Source organism: Gnatocerus cornutus, chromosome 4 (genome assembly GCF_029298725.1).
Source record: "Gnatocerus cornutus isolate USDA-ARS CGAHR chromosome 4, icGnaCorn1.1, whole genome shotgun sequence".
In the NCBI taxonomy this organism is placed as follows: Eukaryota; Metazoa; Arthropoda; class Insecta; order Coleoptera; family Tenebrionidae; genus Gnatocerus; species Gnatocerus cornutus.
In genome coordinates this window covers 2,110,127-2,137,122 of record NC_142236.1, presented here as the reverse complement: position 1 = coordinate 2,137,122, position 26,996 = coordinate 2,110,127, and the positions used below count along the sequence as shown (strand labels likewise).

At 33.2% G+C, this 26,996-nt stretch overlaps 2 protein-coding genes across 8 annotated transcripts in view; both read right to left on the bottom strand.

Moving 5' to 3' along the window:
* The window catches only part of Cip4 (formin-binding protein 1-like Cip4), a 39,337-nt gene extending 12,806 nt beyond the window's left edge, over window positions 1–26,531 (bottom strand). For all 7 annotated transcript variants that reach the window (XM_088034402.1, XM_088034404.1, XM_088034407.1 and 4 more), the window contains exons 1-2: window positions 26,340–26,531; window positions 13,155–13,270 (exon numbers count right to left, since the gene is read on the bottom strand). In XM_088034402.1, the coding sequence (XP_087890528.1) occupies window positions 13,155–13,270; window positions 26,340–26,384 (161 nt within the window). In that variant the 5' untranslated portion in view covers window positions 26,385–26,531. The remainder of the gene's footprint in view (window positions 1–13,154; window positions 13,271–26,339) is intronic.
* On the bottom strand, window positions 1,430–10,895 carry LOC148175877 (uncharacterized). Its single transcript, XM_088034165.1, has 2 exons — window positions 10,661–10,895; window positions 1,430–3,859 (listed from the first exon to the last, which is right to left on the bottom strand). Exon 2 carries the CDS (start codon window positions 3,830–3,832, stop codon window positions 1,835–1,837), a length of 1,998 nt encoding a protein of 665 aa, XP_087890291.1. The 5' UTR covers window positions 3,833–3,859; window positions 10,661–10,895; the 3' UTR covers window positions 1,430–1,834.
* Window positions 26,532–26,996: the final 465 nt, after the last annotated feature.

The following is a 26,996-nucleotide window of genomic DNA, read 5'->3' as shown; positions in this document are numbered from 1 at the left end:
GAAAATGGTATTTGGAGGTTGTGATAAGTGTTTGATTCTACAGAAAGTCCGGTGTTGAATGAAAATGCAGTGCGTGCGATTTTTCTGCATGATTGCAATGTTGCGGTTTCGTTACGCTTTAGCTGCGCCTTTAATCTGATAAAAACGCCTAAAACTGTGGCTATTATGCAAATTGTTCCGTGGACGATCAACGGGAAAATTTCAATAGGGTAGCTAACTTTAGCTTCTTTATTAACTGGGCCAAGTTATACAATTTTAGACTAAGAGATTCAGATTTTAGAAATTTTTTATTTTGAACATGAATAAAAATTGGCAATATTTGATATCAAGATGTGTAATTTCGGTAATTCGCGCACCAAAGTAATAAAATTTTGGAAAGTAGCTGACTTTAGCTTTTTATTAACTGGGTCAAGTTACAAAATTATAGGGCAAAAGATACAGATTTTAGAAATTTTTGGTTTTGAACGTGAATAAAAATTTGCGACATTTGCTAACAAGATGTGTAACTTCGGTAACTCGCGCGCCACAGTAATGAAATTTCGAGAGGTAGCTAACTTTGGCGTATTTATTAATTGTGCCAAGTTCCAAAACTATAGAGCAAAAGATACAGATTTTGAAATTTTTTAATTTTGAACATGAATAAAAATTTGCAGTACATATTTGCTTTCAAGCCGTGTAACTTCGGTAATTCGAGGCGCAAACTAATGAAATTTTGGGAGAAAGTTAGCTACCTCATTAATTGACCCAAGTTACAAAATTATAGTGCAAAAATTTTTGATTTTGAACATAAATAAAAATTTGCAATATTTTCTGTTTTCTTTGGTAATTCAAGCGCCAAATAATGAAATTTAGAGTGGTACCTAACTTTAGCTTTTTTATTAACTTGGCCAAGTTCAAAAATTATAGAGCAAAAGATACACATTTTAGAAATTTTTTATATTGAAGAACAATAAAAAATTTGTAATTCGTCTTATCAAGCTCTGTAACTTTGGTAATTTGAATGCAAAAATAGTGAAATTTTGGAAGAATCCTTCCTGTAGCTTCTTTATTAACTCACCCAAGTTACAAAATTGTAGAGCAAAAGAGATTTTAGAAATTTTTGATTTTGAAGATGATGTTTTCAAGATATGTACTTTCGGTAATTTAAGCGCAAAAGTAATGAAATTTTCGGTGGTAGCTTACTTTAGCTTTAGTTTATTAACTCTGCCAAGTTACAAAATTTTAGATCTACAGATAGAATTTTTAGAATTTTTTAATTTTTAGGTGAATGAAAATCAAGGCCTGTAATTTTGGTAATTCGAAGCGCAAAGTGATGAAATTTTGGGAAGTAGCTAACTTTAGCTTCTTTATTAATGTTATGGGACCTTCTTGGGACTTGTCGTCGTCAAAAAGGGAAATCAGTGATGGGCACTCACAGAGACACTCAATGTACTTAATTAAAATGTATATTCGACAAAAATACGTTTACAGGGTAACCGCAACGTACGATGGTAAAAACGGAATTGAATTATAACAGGGTGGTGGTGGTTTTATATGAGTTCTAACAGATAAAAATGGGTTAAAGACCAAATGTCTAATGGGGGTCGCATCCGGATCAAAGATCAAATACATAATTTCTATTAGAAATACAAATTAAGAATATCTACCCGGATCAAAGGGCAGACGTCTATATTAGGGTAGTATCAGGAGCAAAGGTTAAGCTTAGTTATCAGAGATAAACCTACCACCCACTATACTTTAAGTAATATGAATAAAAATTAATTACAAATACATGAAATATTATTAGTGATTATAACACTCTTCCTCCCTAAGAGTTTTGATATACCTACAAAATTTACAATTTAGATAAACTACTATTTCTTGATCGCAAATTATAAGGATTACTAATAACAGGAGTTTGTTCATTGTTTTCTTCCATTGGAACCGCTGGACTTGTAGTTGTTTCGAAACGTTCTCCAGTGTGGACAGACAGTGCAATGGAGTCACGTCTATTTCGAGGTACCCAAAAGTTGGACAGAAGTTTTCCAGAACATTTCTTTGGGAGAAACCGTCCGACACAAGGAATCCAGGTGCAATCGCAGCAGTATCTCGATATGCAGCAGCAGATAGAGAATATGACAACGAGAACGAAAACCACTGCGATCGAGAATCCGAAAAAGTTGAAATAATGATGATTGCCAAAGGAGTTGTTCATCTCGGTTTCCAGGACGTCGTCGAACTTTTGAAGTTTGAGGTTCGCATGCCGAAGTTCGTCCAAATTATTGCTGTCGATGTGAATAGGATCCATTTGCGAAGCTACCAAAATCTTCTGATTTTCTACACAGCAATCGTCGGAATTGATGTCGACATGTGGAATGTAGTTCGTGAAGTTGTGGGAAATATTGGATGAAGCAACCAAGTTTGTAGTCATCGTGTAGCAGTGACAGTGAGGTGCCAATTCCAAAATTCCAACATCTTTGAACGTAATTTCGATGGCGTTTTCGAAATCAGAGTCGCATGAGATCGTAGCTGGTGTTGCATGGCTCATAGCATATAACCATTGATTACTGGATAATTGATGCCAAACTTCGATGTTTGCTTTGATGGTTCTTGTCATACAATCTTCAGGTATGGACTGGACATCTTCAACTCTAAGTTTCACTTCGCAGATTGGTTGTTGTGACGTTAGACGTATGACAGGTCTTGGACAAAGATATTCGGAATTCAGCAGTTCCAAGCATACAGAGAGATCTTCCAACTGTCCGTAGTGCGTCCTTGTAATGCTCATCATTAGGAAGGAAAAACTAGGATTGATATAGGAATAGACAGTCGAATGATTTGATGGTGAAGGGAGAGGAATTAATTTATATAAAAAGTATCTAATGTTATCTATTAAAGGAATTCTGATAACATAAATTAGAACATCATTATCATAAATTACTGAAATTTTACTTAATGCAAAATAATTGTGAATTTTAAATTCTTGATCTAGAGGAATTGGAAGTTGAGTATTCGATTTAAGTTTGATGTTACTTAGTTCATTCTTAAAATCGGTCGGAGTGACAATGAATGGATGTAGAATATTTTGCTTTGCAAATAATATTGAAGATATTATTGTGTCGCATTCTTCATTTAGCTCGACAATTAGTTCTTCCAATAAAGTTAGATGATTAAGAACAGCTTGAGCTGATACGATATTGTTAATATTTTCCGATACTGATTTACTAAACGAGTTGAATTTATTAATGTTATCATTGAGCTTATTTTCATTTGATTTAAGAGACTGAACAGAGCTGTTATAATTTACTATGGCAGAAGTCAAAACATGAACCTGTTGTCGCATTAAATTTATTGTTTCGCGATGCTTGTCTTGTAAAGCCGTAATGGATTCTGAATAGAATTTTGCATCATTTGCGTCTGGTGTGCCAAACAGCCATTTCATACCGGTAGATATACCGTCAATGAGACCTCGACGCTTACGTGTGACTTTAAGTGTGTGGTCAGTTAAATGCAAAATAGTTTCGAATTTCTTGTAAACCTGGGAAATTTGAATTTTTAAAAAGGCTAAAGATTTTCTACATGTAATCCTTTGTCCATTATGGTTTTCGCACCGGTCGCATAAATCTAGACTATCAACATAAACTTTTTCAATTAAAGTAAGCTTTTCATGTGAAAATGTGAGATTTGTATAAGACAATAACGATAGAAAGCTGTTATATGTTTTGACATGTCCCAAGTTTTGGTAATATATTCCGGCATTTTTAGGAAGCTGCGTGACTTTATGGGAATTAAGACAAAAAATAGATATTGGAAAATGGTTAAAAAGGATAATGATGATGAGATATTTGAGCATATTAGTACTGGTTGTTTTGTTCCTAATCTGAAACAAATGGTTTCAATAGATTTTTGTGATATGTTTTCCGTTGTTTCTTAATAATTACGACGACTGTTTGGTTTGGATTAATTTTTTCTATTTTATAGGGACCTTTATAAGTCGGTGATAGTTTTTTACTATATCCTGGCTTATTTGCTCTATCTTGGATAAGTACCAAATCATCTTTCTTAAAATTATAGTCGTGCGAATTTCTGTCATATCTAATTTTGGATTTTTCTTTGCTTTTTCCTGAATTTTCGCGGGCAATTTCGAATGTTTTGTTTAGTCGGAGTTTTAATTGTTGATGGTAGTCATCATAACTATATCTGAATTCTGGTGAAGAAGTTACTGTTTGTGGTAAAATAGCTTTATTTCCGAAAACTAGCTCAAATGGAGTAAATTTAGTTGTTGTGTGAATTGATGTGTTATACGAAAACATGGCACTTGATACAAACTTATCCCAATCGGTTTGTGTTTTGTTAATAAAGTGTTTGAGGTAATCTTTAAGTGTGGAATGTGAACGTTCTAGAGCTCCATTGCTTTGTGGATGATATGGTGAAGTAGTAATGTGACGGATCTTGAAAAGTTTATTAACTTCTTTAATCAAATTAGAGGTAAAATCAGTGGAGTTATCGGTTACAATCGATTTAGGTATGCCGAAAATCATGATGAATTCGCATAATTTTTCAGCAATCTGCTGAGCTTCATGATTTGGAATTGGATATGCGTATGAAAATTTTGTTAAATCGTCTTGAAGAGTTAGGATGAATCGATTATTACTTTCGGTGATAGGTAATGGACCTACGATATCGAGAAATAATTTTTCAAATGGTTGAGTTGCGGTGGAAGTTATTTCCATCGGTGCTTTAAGAGGGTGACGATTTGTTTTGTTTAACTGACAATCTTTACAACTTTTTATAAATTTTCGTATGTCCTTTTTCATGTTTTTCCATTTGTATATTTCTTTGATTATCTGATACGTTTTGAAAAATCCCCGATGTCCTGCGATGGCAGTACAATGATTTTCTTTCAAAATGTTGTTAATTTCTTCTTCGTCTTTTGGCTCTAATTTGCAACGGTCAGTTATGGAAACTTCAACATCAGTCTGATTGAAAATATAATGAATCATTTCGTGTATTAAATCTATTTTAAATTTCTTATTTAGTAATCGTGGATTTTCAATGAAAATTTTTCTTAAGTTAGCTTCCCGAATTTTCTTTCTCAAATTGAGCAAACTATAAAAGACATCTTTATAGGATGGTACGTCAAAGTGGTTAAGATGTGATATCATTAAAAATGTAGTTTGTTGCGTCTGATCATTCTTCAAAGTTATTGTATCATAACTGTCGATTTCGTGAGGAATTAAGTTTAAATCATAACGTTCAGAGATTGAATTAAAATATTTGTTATTTTGATTAAGGTCTTTTGAAATGAAGAAAGCGTTTGGAAATTTGGAAAATGGTTTTTCGCGAATGTGATTGATTTCGATTAAATCTTGATTTTGATAATGAAAACGAATAAAATCATCATATGATTCGTTGTTTATCATCATTATGGGGTTTCTTGAAAGAGCGTCAGCATTTGAATTTATACGACCCGGTTTGTAATGAATTTCGTAGTCGTATTCCTCTAATTTTAAGCGCCAACGTATGAGTCGCGAAGACGGATCTTTACAATTGAATAACCAAGTTAATGGTCGATGATCAGTGATGATTACAAATTTTTGGCCATAGAGGTATGGTCGAAAGTGTTTTGTAGCCCAAACAATCGCAAGTAATTCTTTTTCTGTTGTACTGTAGTTAGTTTCAGCCTTATTGAGTGTACGAGACGCGAATGAGATTGGTAAGTCTTTACCTAGCTCACCTTGTGATAAAACAGCGCCTATCGCGTAATTTGAAGCGTCCGTAGTTAAAATAAAAGGTTTCGTGTAATCAGGATATTGCAAAATTGGTTCATTTATTAAGGCATTTTTGAAATGCTGGAAAGCGTTTTCTTGTTCTGTATTCCAAACAAATTTTACACCCTTTTTTAACAAAGTTGTTAATGGTTTTGCAATAGACGAAAAGTCTTTAACAAATTTTCTATAATATCCCATTAAACCGAGAAATTGTTTAATCGATTTTTGATCGACAGGTGTAGGATAGTCGACAATTGCACGAATCTTTTCAGGATTTGGTTTTACGCCATTATCAGTAATAACATGACCCAAATATGAGATTTCCTTATGTAAAAATTCGCATTTGTCGGGTTGTAATTTTAAATTGTTTGTTCTTAACCGTTCGAAAACGTTTTGCAATTTGTCGTTATGTTCCTGTAATGAAGAGGCATATATTATGATGTCGTCTAAATATGTGAAGCATTGACTTCCTTCAAGACCAGTTAATACTGATTTCATTAATCTACTAAGGCCCGATTGCAGAAACGCGGATTAAATTTTTAGTTCAAGACTAAAGCTTTAATCTACGATTAAACGTCAAATTCGATTGCAGAATCATATTTTTTGTTTGGGATTAAATGTAGTCCGTGACTAAAATTTAGTTCTGAACTATAGCAAGGACTAAACGAAATATGGATTGCACAAACGACTTAATCTTGGATTAAACAATATTGTCTGAGACTAAATATAATCCCACAAGTTTGATGGATTATAGGACGAACTAAATTGACACTTCTAAGTACAATCTTTGAGGTTATGTGGTTTTGCGACTTGTGGATGTTGAAATAATGGCAAAACAGTCTTAATTAATGGAAAAGGTGACAGGCATTTTTTTATTATAGCTCTGGATGTTCAACTAAACATGATTTTTGGATGTGCGCGTATTATGCGTTTTCAGGAATCAGACAAAGGTGGACCACAACAGCTTATGAGCTAGCTCACCCAAATCAAGTAGATGTGGGCTCATATTTTACAATTTTTTGAATCTAAGCAAAAATGTAGGGTGAAAACGACTGACCAAAAAAATGTTCATTTCGAATTCAAATGAATTTAAGCATTTTGTTTAAAAATCAAAAATTTATACGTACATACCTGCCCCATTCATTAACTTAATTCAGTAGCTTCGTTATTTTTTAACCGATTTCGTTCGTTTTAATAGCTTTTGAAAGAGAAAAGATCTCTAGACGACTTCTTGACCAAAGTTTTGATAAACGTATTATACAAGACCCTACGCTGGAAACCCTTTACAAGGTAAAAAATCGAAAAATTAACTAATTACATCAAATTCTAGGCATAAATTCTCTGTAATAGTCTGGATACAATTTTAATACGACATGCTACAATTCATAACTAATTGCAATCGAAGAAATATGTTTCTAACTTTTTTCTTTTATCGTAACTTTGTTATTTCCTCACCGTTTTAATTAGTTTTTATAGCGTTTGATATACAGGGTGTCCCAGAACTCGCGCCCCAGAGAGAAAGGGCTTATGGAGGCAACAAATCTGAACCAAAATTTTGAAACTATAATTTTTTAACTCAAAAAATAACCGAGATAAGACAAAAAAACTGTAGCCAATCCCGAAGCTGAACAGAATTTGAAAATTGGTAACTATGGACACACACTACCATCCATTGGTCAGTTAAATATTAGACTCTCGTTGCCTAGGAAATTGGGATGGCCATTTACTCCATTTCTCGAATAAGCTTTCGGGATTGGTTGGTTAATTTTTATCAGTTCTCGAATACTATTATACTTAGTCAATTTTTGTTTTGAAATTTATCATCTGTATTGCTGTCGGCACCCTCTTTTGCTCTATGGGGCGCGAGTTCTGGGACACCCTGTATAGAAAAACTCTCTAAAATGGTTTTTTCCATAATAGAAGTAAGAAAGTGCAATTTAGTATTTTGAACATCTCAATTCAGAGCCTTTTAAAATGATAAACTGGAGAATAACGTTATTGTAAAATAATGTACAGGTTGTAACTTTGGGACAGTAAATTATGAATAATTTTACAAATAAAAACTAATTTCTATGATTTGAAAGTCTTGTTAGGAGAAATGTTAGGAATATCGCTATTTTTACAATAATTCAATAGTTCTTAGTAACCCCCATAACCCCTTAGTCTTGCGGAGATCTCCAAGCAAGATAAATCTTCTACTTACAGTAGTGTCACAGTTGGTACATATCCAGTTAAAACGACATTTTATAACCAGCATTGCAATATTTACATAGGAAATAATTTCAAATGTGGGTAATTTTTTATTTTCTAACCTGCAGTACCCATTATTTGGATTAATCCGTGAAGTTACATGTCACAAATGTGGTTTGTTCACAATCAAAAACGTTTCATCCTGGATTACGTAATCTCATCTATAAACCACGTTTCTGCAATAGGATCAAAATATAGTTCAGGACTAAATTTAATCCAGGATTTTATAGTCCGTTGTTTAATCAGCGTTTCTGCAATCGGCCCTAAAAGTTGTAGGTGCATTTTTTAGTCCGAAAGGCATGCGAAGATATTCGTAATGCCCATTAGGTGTTGAAAAAGCTGTTTTATTGACGTCTTCAGGTCTTACTAATATTTGATTAAATCCCATTGCTAAGTCCAGAGTAGTGAAATATTTACTATGTCCCAACTGATCCAAAATATGGTCTATATTTGGAATTGGAAAGGAATCGCCTACTGTGAAATTATTAAGTTGACGATAATCTGTTACAATGCGCCATTTACGTTTACCTGAAGTGTCTGTTCTAGTTTTAGGCACAACCCAAAGTGGGCTGTTGTATGGACTCTTTGATGGTCTGATTATATTGTCTTTTAGCATTTGATTTATCTGATTTTCAACTTCGATTTCGTGAACTTTTGGATAACGATAGATTTTGGATGAAATCGGTTTTACATTTGTTGTTATTATTTCGTGTTGAACCGTTTCCGTATGTGTTAAATTATCACCCGGAAGATAAAAGATATCGTCATATGATTTACAGAGATCCATGAGTGTAAATTTCTCTTCTGGATTTAAATGTTCCAATCGTAAATTGGTTTGTAATAGATCCGATCTATTTTTTAAATTTTGGCTTTTGTTTACAGAGTCTTTGTTTATCGTGAAACATGCATGACTGTCGAATTCCTCTAATACTAAGTCGATTTTCTCGATTTTGATTATTTTATTAGAAGAATTAAGGATTGTGGTTAATGCTTTTCCGTTTTCATTAACTTTCAGAATTGCCTTAGCAAGATAGACATCATCAAGAATTTTGATTTCAGGAGTTAGACCTTCTGAAATATTTTTATTTAGAATGTTAGCTTCAACTATTGTCTCAGAACGAGGTGGAAGATAATAGCAGTTATCGTTGACAACATTTGAATTAAAACTGAGTTTTAAAGGAAATGGCAGATCTTTAACTTTTAATTCGGATTTTTCGTAATTGATTTCGGCTTTTTGTTGAGTTAGTAGAAAATCGTTGCCAATTAAACCGTCGAATGGAATATTCGTATTGTCTTTAACAATGTAAAATTTAATCGTTATCTTGTGATTAAAGAAATTTAAATCTAAAGATACGCTACCGACTGTGTCAACTAAACCGTTTGCACTCAAACCGTTCAGCGAAACTTTATCTTGAGGATTATAAAAAACACCTTTTAGTTTTCGTAATTTATCCACTTTAATTAGACTTACACTTGCCCCTGTGTCTACAAGAAATTTGAAATCCAAATTCTGGTGATTAACCGATAAATAACAGGCACTATCATTATGAGATAAGAAGACGTTTTCTATTTTTAGTTTTTGATTATTGGTGTTCTCGACTCGATTATTTTCAGACTCATGATGATTATTATTATTTATGCATTTACAAACATTTAAATTTTTGTTTTGACTTCTTGCCGATTTAAGATTTAGAGTGAGTCCACAGGTACGGCAGTTACCTGGGACTGTAAGGGAGTTTAAATGTACATCGGCTTGGGAAGTTGTAGTTTGATTTTGTCGTTTTTTGTTATTGTTATATTCGCGTTTTCGACATTCGTGAATTAAATGTCCAGATTTTTTGCAATAATTACATGTTTTATTTTGATTTGAATTTTGATTGCTCGCGCTGGATGCGTTTTGATTACTGAAATTCATGTTATTATCGTTGCCTTTTTTTCTCGTTCGACAATCTTTAAGTAAATGACCAGGTTTTTTGCAGAAGTTACAAATTTTTACAGAGTTAAAATTGTTAATTTTTCGAACTTGCAAATGTTTTTCTTCTAATAAAGCTTCCGAAAGTGCAGATGCTAATGTAGATGGTTTACTACGACGAAGAGCTGTAGAAATTTCGTCTGATGAATGAAGAATGAATCGTTGTAAAGCCATCTCGCGAATTGAATCTAATCTACCTTGTAAATTTATATCACCTCTATGTTTAAGAGAAATTGCATTTAAAACACGAGTTCGAATCTGGTCTAACCTAGTGTGAAATGAATGTACTGATTCCGTTCTGTTTTGTCTAATATTATTTAAATCTTCAAGCAACTGAGTTAAGTCTCTATTATCAGAAAAAGCTTCGGTTAAAACATTTTTTAAGTCATCCCAATTAGTAAATTCTTTTTCCTGAATTTGAGCTCTAGCTGATCCCTTTAGTTTTGACACAATATAAACAAGCATTAAACTTTTTTGTGTACCTTCACACAACTTATAAGCGTTCTCACAGTTTTGAAGAAACTCATAAAAATCTCGTCGATCTCCCGAAAATGAATCAGGTATTAAAGACCTTATATCAGAGAAATTATGGACTGGAGTTGCTGGAGTTGTTGGAGTTTCAGGCATGATTATAACAAGCAATAACAAGTAGCACAAAAAACAGCAAGAAAAATAAATCTCTGCTTACCGCGAAAGAATCCTGCGTTTTCTTTGGAATGTTGATCCCGATGGTTTCAATCTTCCAATGCTCCCAATCGAATGCTTCTAATCTTCCAATTAAATGTTCCCAATCCCACTTCTGACACCAATTTTTTGTTATGGGACCTTCTTGGGACTTGTCGTCGTCAAAAAGGGAAATCAGTGATGGGCACTCACAGAGACACTCAATGTACTTAATTAAAATGTATATTCGACAAAAATACGTTTACAGGGTAACCGCAACGTACGATGGTAAAAACGGAATTGAATTATAACAGGGTGGTGGTGGTTTTATATGAGTTCTAACAGATAAAAATGGGTTAAAGACCAAATGTCTAATGGGGGTCGCATCCGGATCAAAGATCAAATACATAATTTCTATTAGAAATACAAATTAAGAATATCTACCCGGATCAAAGGGCAGACGTCTATATTAGGGTAGTATCAGGAGCAAAGGTTAAGCTTAGTTATCAGAGATAAACCTACCACCCACTATACTTTAAGTAATATGAATAAAAATTAATTACAAATACATGAAATATTATTAGTGATTATAACATTAAATAGACCAAGTTACAAAATTGTAGAGTAAAAGATACAAATTTTGGAATTTTTTTATTTTGATCATAAACAAAAATTTGCAATATTTGTTTTGAAGATGTGTAACTCCGGTAATTCAGGCGCGAAAATAATGAAATTTTGGGAGCTAGCTAACTTTAGCCTATTTATTAATTGTGCCAAGTTTCAAAATTATAGAGCAAAAGATACAGATTTTTGAAATTTTCGATTTTAAACATGAATAAAAATTTGTAATTTTTTCTATCAAGACCTAAAACTTTGGTAATTCAAAGTGCAGTCATGAAATTTTGGGAAATAGCTAACTTTAGCTTCTTTATTAAATGAGCCAAGTTTCAAAATTATAGAGCAAAGATACAGATTTTAGAATTTTTTTTATTTTGAACATAAACAAAAATTTGCAATATTTGTTTTAAAGATGTGTAACTCCGGTAATTCAGGCGCGAAAATAATGAAATTTTGAGAGCTAGCTAACTTTAGCCTATTTATTAATTGTGCCAAGTTTCAAAATTATAGAGCAAAAGATACAGATTTTAGAAATTTTCGATTTTAAACATGAATAAAAATTTGTAATTTTTTCTATCAAGACCTAAAACTTTGGTAATTCAAAGTGCAGTCATGAAATTTTGGGAAATAGCTAACTTTAGCTTCTTTATTAAATGAGCCAAGTTTCAAAATTATAGAGCAAAGATACAGATTTTAGAATTTTTTTTATTTTGAACAAACAAAAATTTGCAATATTTGTTTTAAAGATGTGTAACTCCGGTAATTCAGGCGCGAAAATAATGAAATTTTGAGAGCTAGCTAACTTTAGCCTATTTATTAATTGTGCCAAGTTTCAAAATTATAGAGCAAAAGATACAGATTTTAGAAATTTTTGGTTTTTAAGATAAATAAAAATTAGCAACACATATTTGCTAACAAGATCTGTAACTTTAGTAATTCGAGCGCCAAAATAATAAAAATTCGGGAAGTAGCTAACTTTAGCTTCCTTATCAAGTGTACCAAGTTACAAAATTATAGAGCAAAAGATACAGAATCTAGAAATTTTTGGTTTTAAAGAATAAAAATTTGCAATATTTGCTAACATGACCTGTAACTTTGGTAATTCGAGCACCAATGTAATGAAATTTTGAGAAGTGGCTAACTTTAGCTTCTTTATTAACTGAGCCAAATTTCAGAATTATAGAACAAAAGAGACAAATTCTAGAAATTGTCTATAGCAGAAATCATCATTTAGCTTCAAATATAAGTGATTTTCCGGCAAGTTTTGCATATTTCTGCCGATTTCTTCATAATTCCACTCCACTTCTTTCAATGACTTTCCTTTTCTCCTGTACATATTTTTCTCCACAATTTGTTAACTAGTGTTTTTTTTCTAAGCAGTTTTTCTGACACAAAAATCGTTTTGAATTTTGCAATTGGATACATTTTTTGTCATTTTCATCCAACAAACAAAAGCCACAGAAAAAGTTGCGCAACAAGTCCAGAGCTCGACTTCTTTTGTTATCAACATCCAATAAGCAACAGTTTTGAACGTTTGGCCAATCAGCGAACAGTTACGACCGAGTTGGTTGTTTGTGAGCGTTTTTTGTCATAAAAACTACCTTAATCAAGACAATGTCAGCCAATGAAAGAATTGTTTTTGGATTTTAATCCCCATTCAACTTTACTTGAACTGCTAAATAAATGTATCTAATCCAGAGATAACAGATCTCTGTTATAATCCGTCAATTCTGACACCTCATGCACCACACCCAATTGTGAAGTGTAAAGTTCCTCGAGGTGCCTCCTCCCCGAAAATAGAACTTTCGATATAAATATTTCTATGGAGCACAAAATGAAGTGTTGAAACGTAATCGCACATATGCGTGGGTGCCAAAAAACGAACAAAAACTCAGTCTTACCTCAATTTCGCTGCATATTCGTACTCTATCGAGGCTCTATCTTTGACAAAATGCCCATACTTCTCCAGAAACTCAATCCCTTTCATAGTATGAGCTGACAAATTGTCATATTGGTCCTGAAACAAGAAAAATTACTTCATTTCAAGTCACAACAGAAAACGGATTTGTAGCACACGCTGCAAATTGTTAAATTCTTCGAGGTGAATGAAACCGATTTTCACTAGACATTGGAAAAATGTTACAAAGTAAGATGAAGGTTACACTTTGCTGGAGGCTAAACCAAAGTAGGTGCAGCTCAGTTAATCGGTTGATTGGATTATGTATGCCTCACGAATTCATGTCTCTAAAAATAACCAAAGAACGCATTAAAAATGGTTTTTCGCATGGTTTGTCATTTGTAACTTGTCACAGGTTTGAGGTGGAAAAAAGGTGCAGTCTTCGGCCTACGGAATTTTTCTGCCGGGTTTCGAAATGTACGTTTTATTAAGAACACTTAATTGCGTGCTCAGGAGTATCTTAATGATGTTTTAATGAAGAACTATTTTATAGGCATGTAGTATTAGCTGTGGTGGAGAAAAACAAATTATAGAGCTAATGATTTATGTATTGCCCGAAGTGCACTCGCGGTCAAAAATCTTGCAACTATAATAAATATAAAAATTTAATATGGGCACAACTGTAATTTAAACTTTATTAAAAAAAGTTAAAAAATTTTTTGGTGTCCTAAAATAAAAATTTCTAAAATCTCTATTTCTTTTTCTAAAATTTTGTGCTTTGGTGCAGTCAATGAACACTTTAGAAGTAGTGACTTCCATAAATTTCACCGCCATAACTTAAAAACTAACAAAGATACGAATTTTATTACAAAAAAGTTTATAATTTTTGGTTCGTTCTATAATGAAAAATTCCAAAATCTCTATTTCTTGTTCTAAAATTTTGTGCTTTGGTGCAGTTAATGAACACTTTAGAAGTAGAAACCTCCATAAATGTCATCGTCATAACTTTAAAATTAACCAAGGTACGAATTTTATTAAAAAACTTGAAAATTTTTGGTTCGTTCTAAAATAAAAAATTCTAAAATATTTACTTCTTGTTCTAAAATTTTGTACTTTGGTGGAGTTAATGGACACTTTAAAAATAAGAACCTCCATAAATTTCATCGTCATAACTTTAAAATTAACAAAGATACGAATTTTATTAAAAAAAGTTGAAAATTCTTGGTTCGTTCCATAATGAAAAATTCCAAAATCTCTATTTCTTGTTCTAAAATTTTGTGCATTGGTGCAGTTAATGAACACTTTAGAAGTAGAAACCTCCATAAATGTCATCGTCATAACTTTAAAATTAACCAAGGTGCGAATTTTATTAAAAAAACTTGAAAATTTTTGGCTCATTCTAAAATAAAAAATTCTAAAATATTTACTTCTTGTTCTAAAATTTTGTACTTTGGTGGAGTTAATGGACACTTTAGTAATAGGAACCTCCATAAATTTCATGGCATAACTTTAAAATTAACAAAGATGCGAATTTTATTAAAAAAAGTTGAAAATTCTTGGTTCGATCTATAATGAAAAATTCCAAAATCTCTATTTCTTGTTCTAAAATTTTGTGCTTTGGTGCAGTTAATGAACACTTTAGAAGTAGAAACCTCCATAAATGTCATCGTCATAACATTGAAATTAACCAAGATACGAATTTTATTAAAAAAACTTGAAAATTTTTGGTTCGATCTAAAATAAAAAATTCTAAAATATTTACTTCTTGTTCTAAAATTTTGTACTTTGGTGGAGTTAATGGACACTTTAGTAATAGGAACCTCCATAAATTTCATGGCATAACTTTAAAATTAACAAAGATACGAATTTTATTAAAAAAAGTTGAAAATTCTTGGTTCGATCTATAATGAAAAATTCCAAAATCTCTATTTCTTGTTCTAAAATTTTGTGCTTTGGTGCAGTTAATGAACACTTTAGAAGTAGAAACCTCCATAAATGTCATCGTCATAACATTGAAATTAACCAAGATACGAATTTTATTAAAAAAACTTGAAAATTTTTGGTTCGATCTAAAATAAAAATTCTAAAATATTATTTCTTGTTCTAAAATTTTGTGCGTTGGTGGACTTAATGAACACTTTAGAAATAGGAACCTCCATAAATTTCATCGTCATAACTTTAAAATTAACAAAGATACGAATTTTATTAAAAAAAGTTGAAAATTTTTGGTTCGTTCTATAATGAAAAATTCCAAAATCTCTATTTCTTGTTCTAAAATTTTGTGCATTGGTGCAGTTAATGAACACTTTAGAAGTAGAAACCTCCATAAATGTCATCGTCATAACTTTAAAATTAACCAAGGTACGAATTTTATTAAAAAACTTGAAAATTTTTGGTTCGTTCTAAAATAAAAAATTCTAAAATATTTACTTCATGTTCTAAAATTTTGTACTTTGGTGGAGTTAATGGACACTTTAGAAATAGGAACCTCCATAAATTTCATGGCATAACTTTAAAATTAACAAAGATGCGAATTTTATTAAAAAAAGTTGAAAATTCTTAGTTCGTTCTATAATGAAAAATTCCAAAATCTCTATTTCTTGTTCTAAAATTTTGTGCTTTGGTGCAGTTAATGAACACTTTAGAAGTAGTGACTTCCATAAATTTCACCGTCATAACTTAAATACTAACAAAGATACGAATTTTATTACAAAAAAGTTTAAAATTTTTGGTTCGTTCTATAATGAAAAATTCCAAAATCTCTATTTCTTGTTCTAAAATTTTATGCTTTGGTGCAGTTAATGAACACTTTAAAAGTAGAAACCTCCATAAATGTCATCGTCATAACATTAAAATTAACCAAGATACGAATTTTATTAAAAAAACTTGAAAATTTTTGGTTCGATCTAAAATAAAAAATTCTAAAATATTATTTCTTGTTCTAAAATTTTGTGCGTTGGTGGACTTAATGAACACTTTAGAAATAGGAACCTCCATAAATTTCATCGGCATAACTTTAAAATTAACAAAGATACGAATTTTATTAAAAAAAGTTGAAAATTTTTGGTCCGTTCAAAAATAAAAATGTCTAAAATGTCTATTTCTTGTTCTAAAAGTTTGTGCTTTAGTACAATTAATGAACACTTTATAAGTAGGAACCACCATAAATTTCATCGTCATAACTTTAAAATTAACAAAGATACAAATTTTATTAAAAAAAAGTAGATAATTTTTGGTCCGTTCTAAAATAAAAATGTCTAAAATCTCAATTTCTTGTTCTAAAATTTTGCGTTTTGGTGCAATTAATGAACACTTTACAAATAGTAACTTCCATGAAATTCATAATCATAACTTTAAAACCAACACAGATACGAATTTTAATAAAAAGAAATTTAAAATATTTGCTTTTTCTAAAATGGAATACATAAATGTGGGGGTGCAAGACTTTTGAAGTTTTCTGTTTTATTTAAAAAAAAAGCCGAACAAAGAAGCGGAAGAAACAGAAAAAGGTGAAGAAACCAATCCGAAATATCACAGGTCGTAGGAGAGAACCTTGAGGAACCCCATCAATGCCGATATCGATAAAACAGCGATCTACCACTTTGTCGAAGGTTGTCGAACCGCCTCCACGACTATAAACCATAACAATCGATCAAATATTAGGTTTGCCTATTAACCCACAAAGATGTGGTAACGTCTGTAACAAAACAATGAACGTTCCTCCATGTAGTAACATCAATAATCGTCGATTTCACGCGACGCGCATATTGAAGACTCCGTGCACATTCCTCGGACAACAAATTCTTCACGAGTCGTCATTTTGCGAGAAATCACAGCTTTTACACGAAACCACAACGTAATACTTTCCATTTCTTGACGGCAATGAACTCTTTTAGTAAAATTGAAATAACAGAATCATTGATAGAAAAGCAAACAAAAGATAGTGAAATTAGAAAAGTGTTTCGACACAAAAGCGGTATTATGTTGAAGGTTTACAAGCGAATGGTTGCGGCTTTATTACGAAGATTTGCATAATAAACCACTTTACACAACGAGGCGATCTGCTGGCGCTGCACAGATTTTTGAAAAATTCAACGCACCGTAAAGTGTGATAACGATCGGATTTTTCGGCGGTGATTCCGTTTTACGGTACATCTTCATTTACAATGGCTGCGGTGCGTAAATAATGAAATCTGATGTTATTATAACCCAGTTTTTTGAGATAATTGCTTAAATACCGTACGACTCCGTTTCCATGTTTGAGAAGTATTACAAAACGGCGCAAATTGACGTTGTCGCAAGCGCAACCGAAAAAATGACAACTTGAAACGCCGCGCTCTTATTACACAATCATTTAAATTAGTCCAGTTTAATTCCAAGGTTTTTTGAATTCCACGACTATTTAAACGCGTGGTTAGTTTTTCCCGTCACATGGCGACGTTGATTGTAAAAATTCTTCTCCACTTTCTCTTGTGTTGTACGGAATCGAATCGAAGTTTCTTATAATTTGTCTCGACTTATTTTTTAGATTCGATGATTGCAAACCAATATTGGAACTTTTTATTGAAAATTAACACTTTATAGCGTCATCCATTTTCCGTTATTTTTGAAAATTGGTAGTTTTGTTATTTCTGTGGTTATTTTAATAACTCTTCGTTTCTGCGTCCAAATGAGTTAAATGTACGAAAAAATCGACTTCTTTTTCAGATCTGAAGCTCGAGAACCAAAATTGAATTTTTTTATTCAAAATAGACACTTTTGAGCGTCCTCTATTTTCCGTAACTTTTGAAAATTCGTAGTTTTGTTAAATCTGTGGTTATTTTTTTAAATCGACTTATTTTTCAGATTCGCAGCTTGAGAACCAAAATTGGATTTTTTTTATTCAAAATCGAGACTTTTGGCGTCCACTACTTTCTGTCACTTTTAAAAATTCGTAGTTTTGTTAATTCTGTGGTTATTGCAATATTTCCTGGTTTCTACGTCCAAATGGGTTAAATGTGCGAAAAAATCGACTTATTTTTTAGTTTCGAAGTTTGAGAACCAAAATTGGATTTTTTTTATTCAAAATCGACACTTTTTAGCGTCCATGATTTTCGGTCATTTTTGAAAATTCGTAGTTTTGTTAATTCTGTGGTTATTTCAATAATTCCTCGTTTATCCGGCCAAATGGGTTAAATATACGAGAAAATCGACTTTTATTTAAGATTAAGAGCTTGAAAACCAAAATTAGAATTTTTTATTCAAAATCCGACATTTTTGAGACTCTTCCATTTACGGTAATTTTTTTTAAATTCGTAGTTTTGTTAATTCTGTGATTATTTTATTAACTCCTCGTTTCTACGTCCACATGGGTTAAATATACCAGAAAATCGATTAATTTTTTAGATTCAAAGCTTGGAAACCAAAATTGGAATTTTTTATTGAAAATTAAAACTTTTGAGCGTCCTCCATTTTCGGTCATTTTTAAAAATTCGTAATTTTGTTAATTCTGTGGTTATTTTAGTAATTCCTCGATTCTACGTTCAAATCAGTTGAAAGTACAAGAAAATCGACTTATTTTTTAGATTCAAAGCTTGAGAACCAAAATTTGACTTTTTTATTTCAAATCGACACTTTTCAACGTCCATCATTTTCGGTCATTTTTGAAAATTCGTGGTTTTGTTAATTCTGTGGTTATTTCAATAATTTCCTCGTTTCTACGTCCAAATGGGTTAAATGTACGAAAAAAGCAACTTATTTTTTAGATCTGAAGCTCGAGAACCAAGATTGAATTTTTTTATTCAAAATAGACACTTTTGAGCGTCCTCCATTTTCCGTAATTTTTGAAAATTCGTAGTTTTGTTAAATCTGTGGTTATTTTATTAATTCCTTGTTTCTGCGTCCATATGGGTTAAATGTAAGAGAAAATCGACTTATTCTTTACATTCGTAGCTTGAGAACCAAAATTAGAATTTTTTATTGCGTCCTCCATATTCGGTCATTTTCAAAAATTCGTAGTTTTGTTAATTCTGTGGTAATTTTAATAATTTCTTGTTTCAACGTCCGAATGGGTTAAATGGACGAGAAAATCGATTAATTTTTAAGATTTGAAGCTTGAGAACCAAAATTAAATTTTTTTATTCAAAATCGACACTTTTCAGCGTCCACCATTTTCGGTCATTTTTTAAAACTTGTAGTTTTGTTAATTCTGTGAGTATTTTAATAAATTCTCGTTTCTACGTTCAAGTCAGTTAAAGTTCGAGAAAATCGACTAATTTTTTAGATTCGGAACTTGAAAACCAAAACTGGATTTTTTTTAATTCAAAATCGGCACTTTTGAGCGTCCGCTACTTTCTGTCACTTTTAAAAATTCGTAGTTTTGTTAATTCTGTGGTTATTGCAATAATTCCGGGTTTCTACGTCCAAATGGGTTAAATGTACGACAAAATCGACTTTTATTTTAGATTCAGAGCTTGAAAACCAAAATTGGAATTTTTTATTCAAAATCCGATATTTTTGAGACCATTCCATTTACGATAATTTTTTTAAATTCGTAGTTTTGTTAATTCTGTGATTATTTTATAAACTCCTCGTTTCTACGTCCACATGGGTTAAATATACCAGAAAATCGATTAATTTTTTAGATTCAAAGTTTGGAAACCAAAATTGGAATTTTTTATTGAAAATTAAAACTTTTGAGCGTCCTCCATTTTCGGTCATGTTTAAAAATTCGTAGTTTTGTTAATTCTGTGGTTATTTCAATATTTCCTCGTTTATCCGGCCAAATGAGTTAAATGTACGAGAAAATCGACTTTTATTTTAGATTAAGAGCTTGAAAACCAAAATTAGAATTTTTATTCAAAATCCGACATTTTTGAGACCTTTCCATTTACGATATTTTTTTTAAATTCGTAGTTTTGTTAATTCTGTGATTATTTTATTAACTCCTCGTTTCTACGTCCACATGGGTTAAATATACCAGAAAATCGATTAATTTTTTAGATTCAAAGCTTGGAAACCAAAATTGGAATTTTTTATTGAAAATTAAAACTTTTGAGCGTCCTCCATTTTCGGTCATTTTTGAAAATTCGTAATTTTGTTAATTCTGTGGTTATTTTAGTAATTCCTCGATTCTACGTTCAAATCAGTTAAATGTACCAGAAAATCGACTTATTTTTCAGATTTGAAGCTTAAGAACCAAAATTGTAATTTTTTCATTTCAAATCGACACCTTTCAACTTCCACCATTTTCGGTCATTTTTGAAAATTTGTAGTTTTGTTAATTCGGTGGTTATTTTATTAATTCCTCATTTCTCCGTCCAAATGGGTTAAAATTGTGTCTAAATTTAAGCATCGTAAAGAGCAATTTTCCTCATTATTGATTAATTATGGTCAAACTTATGAAGAAGTCCGGATGCGCGATTTCACTCAGAAGAAATACCGAGTTTCCGCCGCTGCGGTTTTTATAGATGTCTGAAAAGTAAATAATTACGTCTCTCAATGGAATTTATTAATGGAAAGAGGTTTCAGGATGTCGTTGGATAATCGCTCATTAAAGATAGCCAGATTTTTTTTAAATGAAATACGAGGACCTCCACCCTGAGCCACAATAAATCATAAAAGCAAAAACAAGACTGTTAAAATCGGATTACTGGCTGTTAATCCCTCATCTGTCAAAAGAATGACCTTGAAACGTAGACAGAAATCATAGCGGCGACTATTACGCTCGAAACAAACAAACTTATTTAGCCAATGAGAGTAATCAGATGAATCATCTCAGAGTCTTATCAAAATACCTGTGAAGGCTGCTGCAGACGAGTGGGAAAAATCAAAACCTGTCGTTCTCGTTTGAATGAGCCTTAAACGGGAAAATTTATAGTCGTGCTGCTGACAATGAAACGTCAAGCCAATCGTGCATAAATTTTCTGGAACTCCTACGTGCTGTTGACAGGAATTCCAGGGAAGGAGTTTTGGGATTTCGAGTTGTCACCCAAGGTTGCGAAAGATTCGACCTTTCCAACATCCTTTGTCTGGTCTCTTTGCGGTTGGGACATGTTGAAGGTGAATGGTATCAAAATATTCCGCAGCAAATTTTTTTCCTGGGAAAACTGTTTTACTGCGATAAGATGAGTGATTCTGATAAGCGTCTTCTTATTTACTTTATTTGTTTTGATAGTACTTTGCGAAAAATTGCAGATAAGTTATCAGCGACAGGTTTTTATCTTCTAGAGCCGTCTCTGCGTTCCCCTCCTTATTAAACAATCCACACAATTGAGCTATCAAAATACACAAAGCCTATAAATAAATCAAACTCGCTGTAATGTCAGCCCGTAAAACAGTCAGTCAATTCAATCCATAAAACAGCTTCCAAGCAGACGGTTGCCTGACCGTGACCTCCGAGTTCTGTGACCCACAAACTCCCGCGAAGAATTCACCATTCGCCGTCAACTGCGCCCGCGGAATTCTTCATCCGTCAGGTGTTAAAACCCGGGATTTCTCTTTTTTGGTCGAGCGAAATGGCCCTTGCAGCCGGATCTACAGCAGCCATGGAGTCCAAACTAGCGGACGCCTTTGTGCTATCATTTATAGGAACAGTTAACCTAATGACCCCTGGAGATGAGTTGAGTGACACAACTTGGAAGAAGCTGCAGTCTTCGCTATTTATAAAACGATTCCTTCCGCCACAATGGTGGTTCTGTTTAAAATACTCTCTGGGTAACCAGTGGGAGTTGTAAAGCTGAATAAATATTTACGGGTGCGAAAGAACTTGAATTTGAAGCTCGAAAAATTTAGATCGGCACCCTCATGTTAACATCTGGAATATTTAAGAGACCACGTGTTTATCCTAATTGGAACAATAAATTGGGCACGTGCCGCTTCTGCATGAAAGGGTAAAACTTGTCACCCAGATGGGTTGTGGTAGGCAAGGGAGAGAATCATCGATTTCTTGTCATAGAGACGCCAAGGCAAATATTATTGAAAGTAAGAAGATTAGATAAGAGTTATCTACTCTAAATTCCAGGCGACAATGAACTATGTGGGTTACCAGAAACTAGTCCTCTATGGAGGTGCAGGGGTGCCACCACAACTCAAATTACACAACCGCTCTGCTTTCACCTATCTCAACATTTCTTCGCTTATCATGTCACATCAACTGTGCGAATTGCCTGCTGCTCACGCATACCATCGTGGGAACCCACCTTTAATGGTGGTAACTTGAAATTAGCATCCATTTTACCCATGTCGACATAGGCGTGGTAGATGAACATTGACCCCGAGAAAATGCACTGTACTCGAGCTCAACCTTCCGGTTGTAATTCCTCAAATGCGGCAGAAGCGTGGGTTCCTATATCACCCCACACTGGAAGGATGATACAAAGATAACAGACATTTACGAGGTCTCGATAAACAAACTGAAGACACAGCTCCATCCGAGTTGCTCGTACTTTAATTATAATTTGCGACACGACTAAATGTGACTTTCACCGACACGGATTTTTGAAGAGCTAAAGATGAACACTTGAAAGCGATTTTCCGGGAGGAATTTAGTGAGTTCAAGTTCGGAAATTCTTGAATAGAAAATAAGAGAGTGGATTTTCACGAAAAAACATGATCAAAATGAGGTTTACACTCGACGAGTCACGTGTCACAATGCGTAATTAAAATTAATGATCGATTCAATGCTGCAATTTAAAAGGAGCGAACAATGCGATTAGCGCTTGTTAAAGTGTGGTACTAGGAAGCCTTGAGTTACATATTTGTGATGTTGGTAACACTGTTAGTGATTTTTTTGCCCTGAAACTCTGACTTTGACCAACAACTGGGTTAATGCGTTATTAAAAGTGTCCACAGAAAAACAAAGCCATTCAATAGCAGCAACCTGCAATTACATCTGTTTCTGCCGTATTATAATTATTCCTTCTTGCATGATAAAGAGGTAGTAAAACAGATAAGAAACAATTACACTTGATTTACGGCCCGAATGAAAAATGTTATCAAGTTTATTATTAGAATGTACAGCAAATGCCAACGAAAGGATAAACGCGTTGATCAATACAACAGGTCAAATCTGGTTGTAAAAAATTATTAAATTAATAATCGATCTCTAATCACTCATTTTTCTATGAACTAAATGTGTCGCAACTCGTTGCGTCGGCGCAAGCCAAAGAATATTACTTCAAGAATTGCCTACACCTGACTTCGATTATTTTATTATTATTATTATTATAATTTCGTCCAACTTCTCCTTATTTTCTTGCGATTTTGTCTAAATTCCCCTCATTTCCTTGTAATTTCGTTCAACTTCCCCTTATATTCTTGTGATTTCGTAAAACTTCCCCCGATCTCATTGTGATTTCGTCCAACCTCTCCTTATTTTTGTATGATTTGGTTTAAATTCCCTTGATTTCCTTGTGATTTGGCCCAACTTCCACTTATTTCCTTGTGATTTCGCAGAACTTCCTTTAATTTCCTCTTGATTTCGTCCAACTTCTCCTTGTTTCTTTCTGATTTCGTCTAAATTCCCCTAATTTCCTTGTGATTTTGTCCAACTTCCCTTGATTTCCCATTGATTGTCCTCGATGTCCTAATGATTCCCATGATTTTCTAGTAATTTCTTAACAATTCCCCTGATTTCCTTATGATTTCGTCCAACTTCTCCTTATTTTCTTGTGATTTTGTCCTACTTCTCCTTATTTTCTTGTGATTTTGTCCAACTTCCCCTGATTTCCTATTAATTGCCCCTGTTGATTCCCCTGAAGTCCCTATGATTTCATCCAACTTCTCCTTATTTTCTTGTAATTTCGTAAAACTTCCCCCGATATCATTGTGATTTCGTCCAACCTCTCCTTATTTTTTTGTGATTTCGTAAAACATCCTCTGATATCGTTCAACTTCTCCTTATTTCCTTGTGATTTCGTCTAAATTCCCCTGATTTCCTTCTGATTTCGTCCAACTTCCACTTATTTGCTTGTGATTTTGTAAAACATCCTCTGATATCGTCCAACTTCTCCTTATTTCCTTGTGATTTCGTCTAAATTCCCCTGATTTCCTTGTGATTTCGTTCAACTTCCACTTATTTGCTTGTGATTTTGTAAAACTTCCTCTGATTTCGTCCAACTTCTCCTTATTTCCTTGTGATTTTGTCTAAATTCCCCTGATTTCCTTGTGATTTCGTCCAACTTCGCCTTATTTTCTTGTAATTTCGTAAAACTTCCCCCGATATCATTGTGATTTCGTCCAACCTCTCCTTATTTTTTTTGTGATTTCGTAAAACATCCTCTGATATCGTCCAACTTCTCCTTATTTCCTTGTGATTTCGTCTAAATTTCCCTGATTTCCTTGTGATTTCGTCCAACTTCCACTTATTTGCTTGTGATTTTGTAAGACTTCCTCTGATTTCGTCCAACTTCTCCTTATTTCCTTGTGATTTTGTCTAAATTCCCCTGATTTCCTTGTGATTTCGTAAAACTTCCCCCGATATCATTGTGATTTCGTCCAACCTCTCCTTATTTTTTTTGTGATTTCGTAAAACATCCTCTGATATCGTCCAACTTCTCCTTATTTCCTTGTGATTTCGTCTAAATTACCCTGATTTCCTTGTGATTTCGTCCAACTTCCACTTATTTGCTTGTGATTTTGTAAAACTTCCTCTGATTTCGTCCAACTTCTCCTTATTTCTTTGTGATTTTGTCTAAATTCCCCTGATTTCCTTGTGATTTCGTCCAACTTCCCCTTATTTTCTTGTAATTTCGTAAAACTTCCCCCGATATCATTGTGATTTCGTCCAACCTCTCCTTATTTTTTTTGTGATTTCGTAAAACATCCTCTGATATCGTTCAACTTCTCCTTATTTCCTTGTGGTTTCGTCCAACTTCTCCTTATTTCCTTGTGATTTCGTCTAAATTCCCCTGATTTCCTTGTGATTTCGTCCAACTTCCCCTGATGTCCTAATGATTCCCCTAATTTTCTAATGATTTCCTAACACTAATACACCGATTTCCCAGGAAGGTAACCCCTCGTCGCAATCCAACTTGAAATCATATCCGTGCAGAGATGACACTTAATATAATAACATATTATTTAACATACCAGACGGTATGAATCATTTTATACATAAATATTAATCGAAGTTATACCACGCAAAAATCAGGCGCAATTTATAGCGAATGTGTAGAATTACTGCATCACCTGAGATCAAGTAAACATTGCAATCAGTGGAAATAAACACGAGAAAGCAGGCTTTGAGCTGATTCATAAAAGTCCGAGTCTTATCAATGCAGTTGGTATGAATGAACGAGAAAAACTATGATTTTCAGTTCCGTTCAGTTGGTATTTCTGCTAATCAGGGATGCCATTCCATAATTTATAATCATAACCTACGAAGGTCAAGCAAATGGTAATTAAATAAACAATGAAATTGCATTCACATAATCTAGACATTACGTCAATTTTGACAGTAACAGGAAGCTACGAGCTACGTCCCTTATGCATAGCTCCCTTGTTTCGCTTTTTATACAATAGCCCACCGAAATCGTAACTTCCTTCACATAATTTCCAAACTACTGTAAGACAATGACAAAATTGTGAAAGTTAACATGAAAAACAATGAAGAAAGCATTGTTTCTCGATGACACATGTTTTACAGATTCCTATTTTTTTAATTTCGTAATTCGAGGAAATTTGAAGGAATGACTAAGGGATGCCATCAAATATTTACCGGTGTGAGTCACCAAAACAAATGAAGTCAACCTGCGCAATCCACCCCAATCGCAGCAAGCCATGCACCCTAATAAAACAATTGCTCCAATAACAACCAATAAATGTCCATTTACAAGTATGAATGACTGTAAACTAGACAATAATTCGCTTTCTATTCATGTCGGTGTTACACAATGCCCAGTCCCCATAAAACCACTAGATCTTCCAGAACACAGCCACCTGAGATTCCAAATCCTGACACACCTGCGACTGGTTCACCTGAAGACAGGTTGGAGGATGTGACCGTTTTGGTCCAACAGAAAACTGGTTGACCGTTTCCCCCGGGGAAAAAAATCACCTCACCATCTGTTTTTGTCGCCGATTTTAGCCACTTTATCAAGGGCTCCTTGGTAGAAATGAGAATCAAAGTTGGCTGTTTTCGCGAGAAAATCAAGTTGCTGGGTGATTTGGAGGAATTTCTCCAACGGGATTTTGAGGAGTGGAGACTTACCCAGAGCTCGGTGCCCCAATTCATGCTTTCTGTTGCGGTCGTCATTAATCCAACAATAATGTACACTTAACAACACATCAAACAATTTACTTTAACCGACACTTATTATTTTCAACCGTCACTACCCAACATGGCTGGTTCACTAAGGATAGTTCTTTCTGAAACAAGTGAAGCGAACGAATGAGATGGAGGGATAATAGAGAGAGATGGAAGCAATGGCGACTACTCGATTAGATGACAGATCCGACATGAGCGCCATCTATGAGTAACTCGGAATGTTACATACAGGTTTCTTCTTTCTGGTGAGGCGTTTTTTTTTACAAATTTAAGTAATCAGTTTTATCTTTTTGTGTAGTTCGATAAAATTTAATCAATCTTACCTAATTAAAATCACAATTTGTCTGAATTAAGACCTAATTAGTCTAATTTAGACCGAATTATCCAATTAGTCCAGTTCTTCTCTTTCCTTAATTCGATTTTTGGACTAATCTAATTAGGCGAGTCCAATTAGTCCAAATCAGTTCATTCTGTTCTAATTAGTCTATAAAATAAAATTTAGCTCAGCCTTCTAGTCCTAATGAACTAATTTATTTTAATTAGTTCAAGTTTCTATTCTTTTCATATTGTTCGTTATTTTGCACTTTTAGTTTACTTATC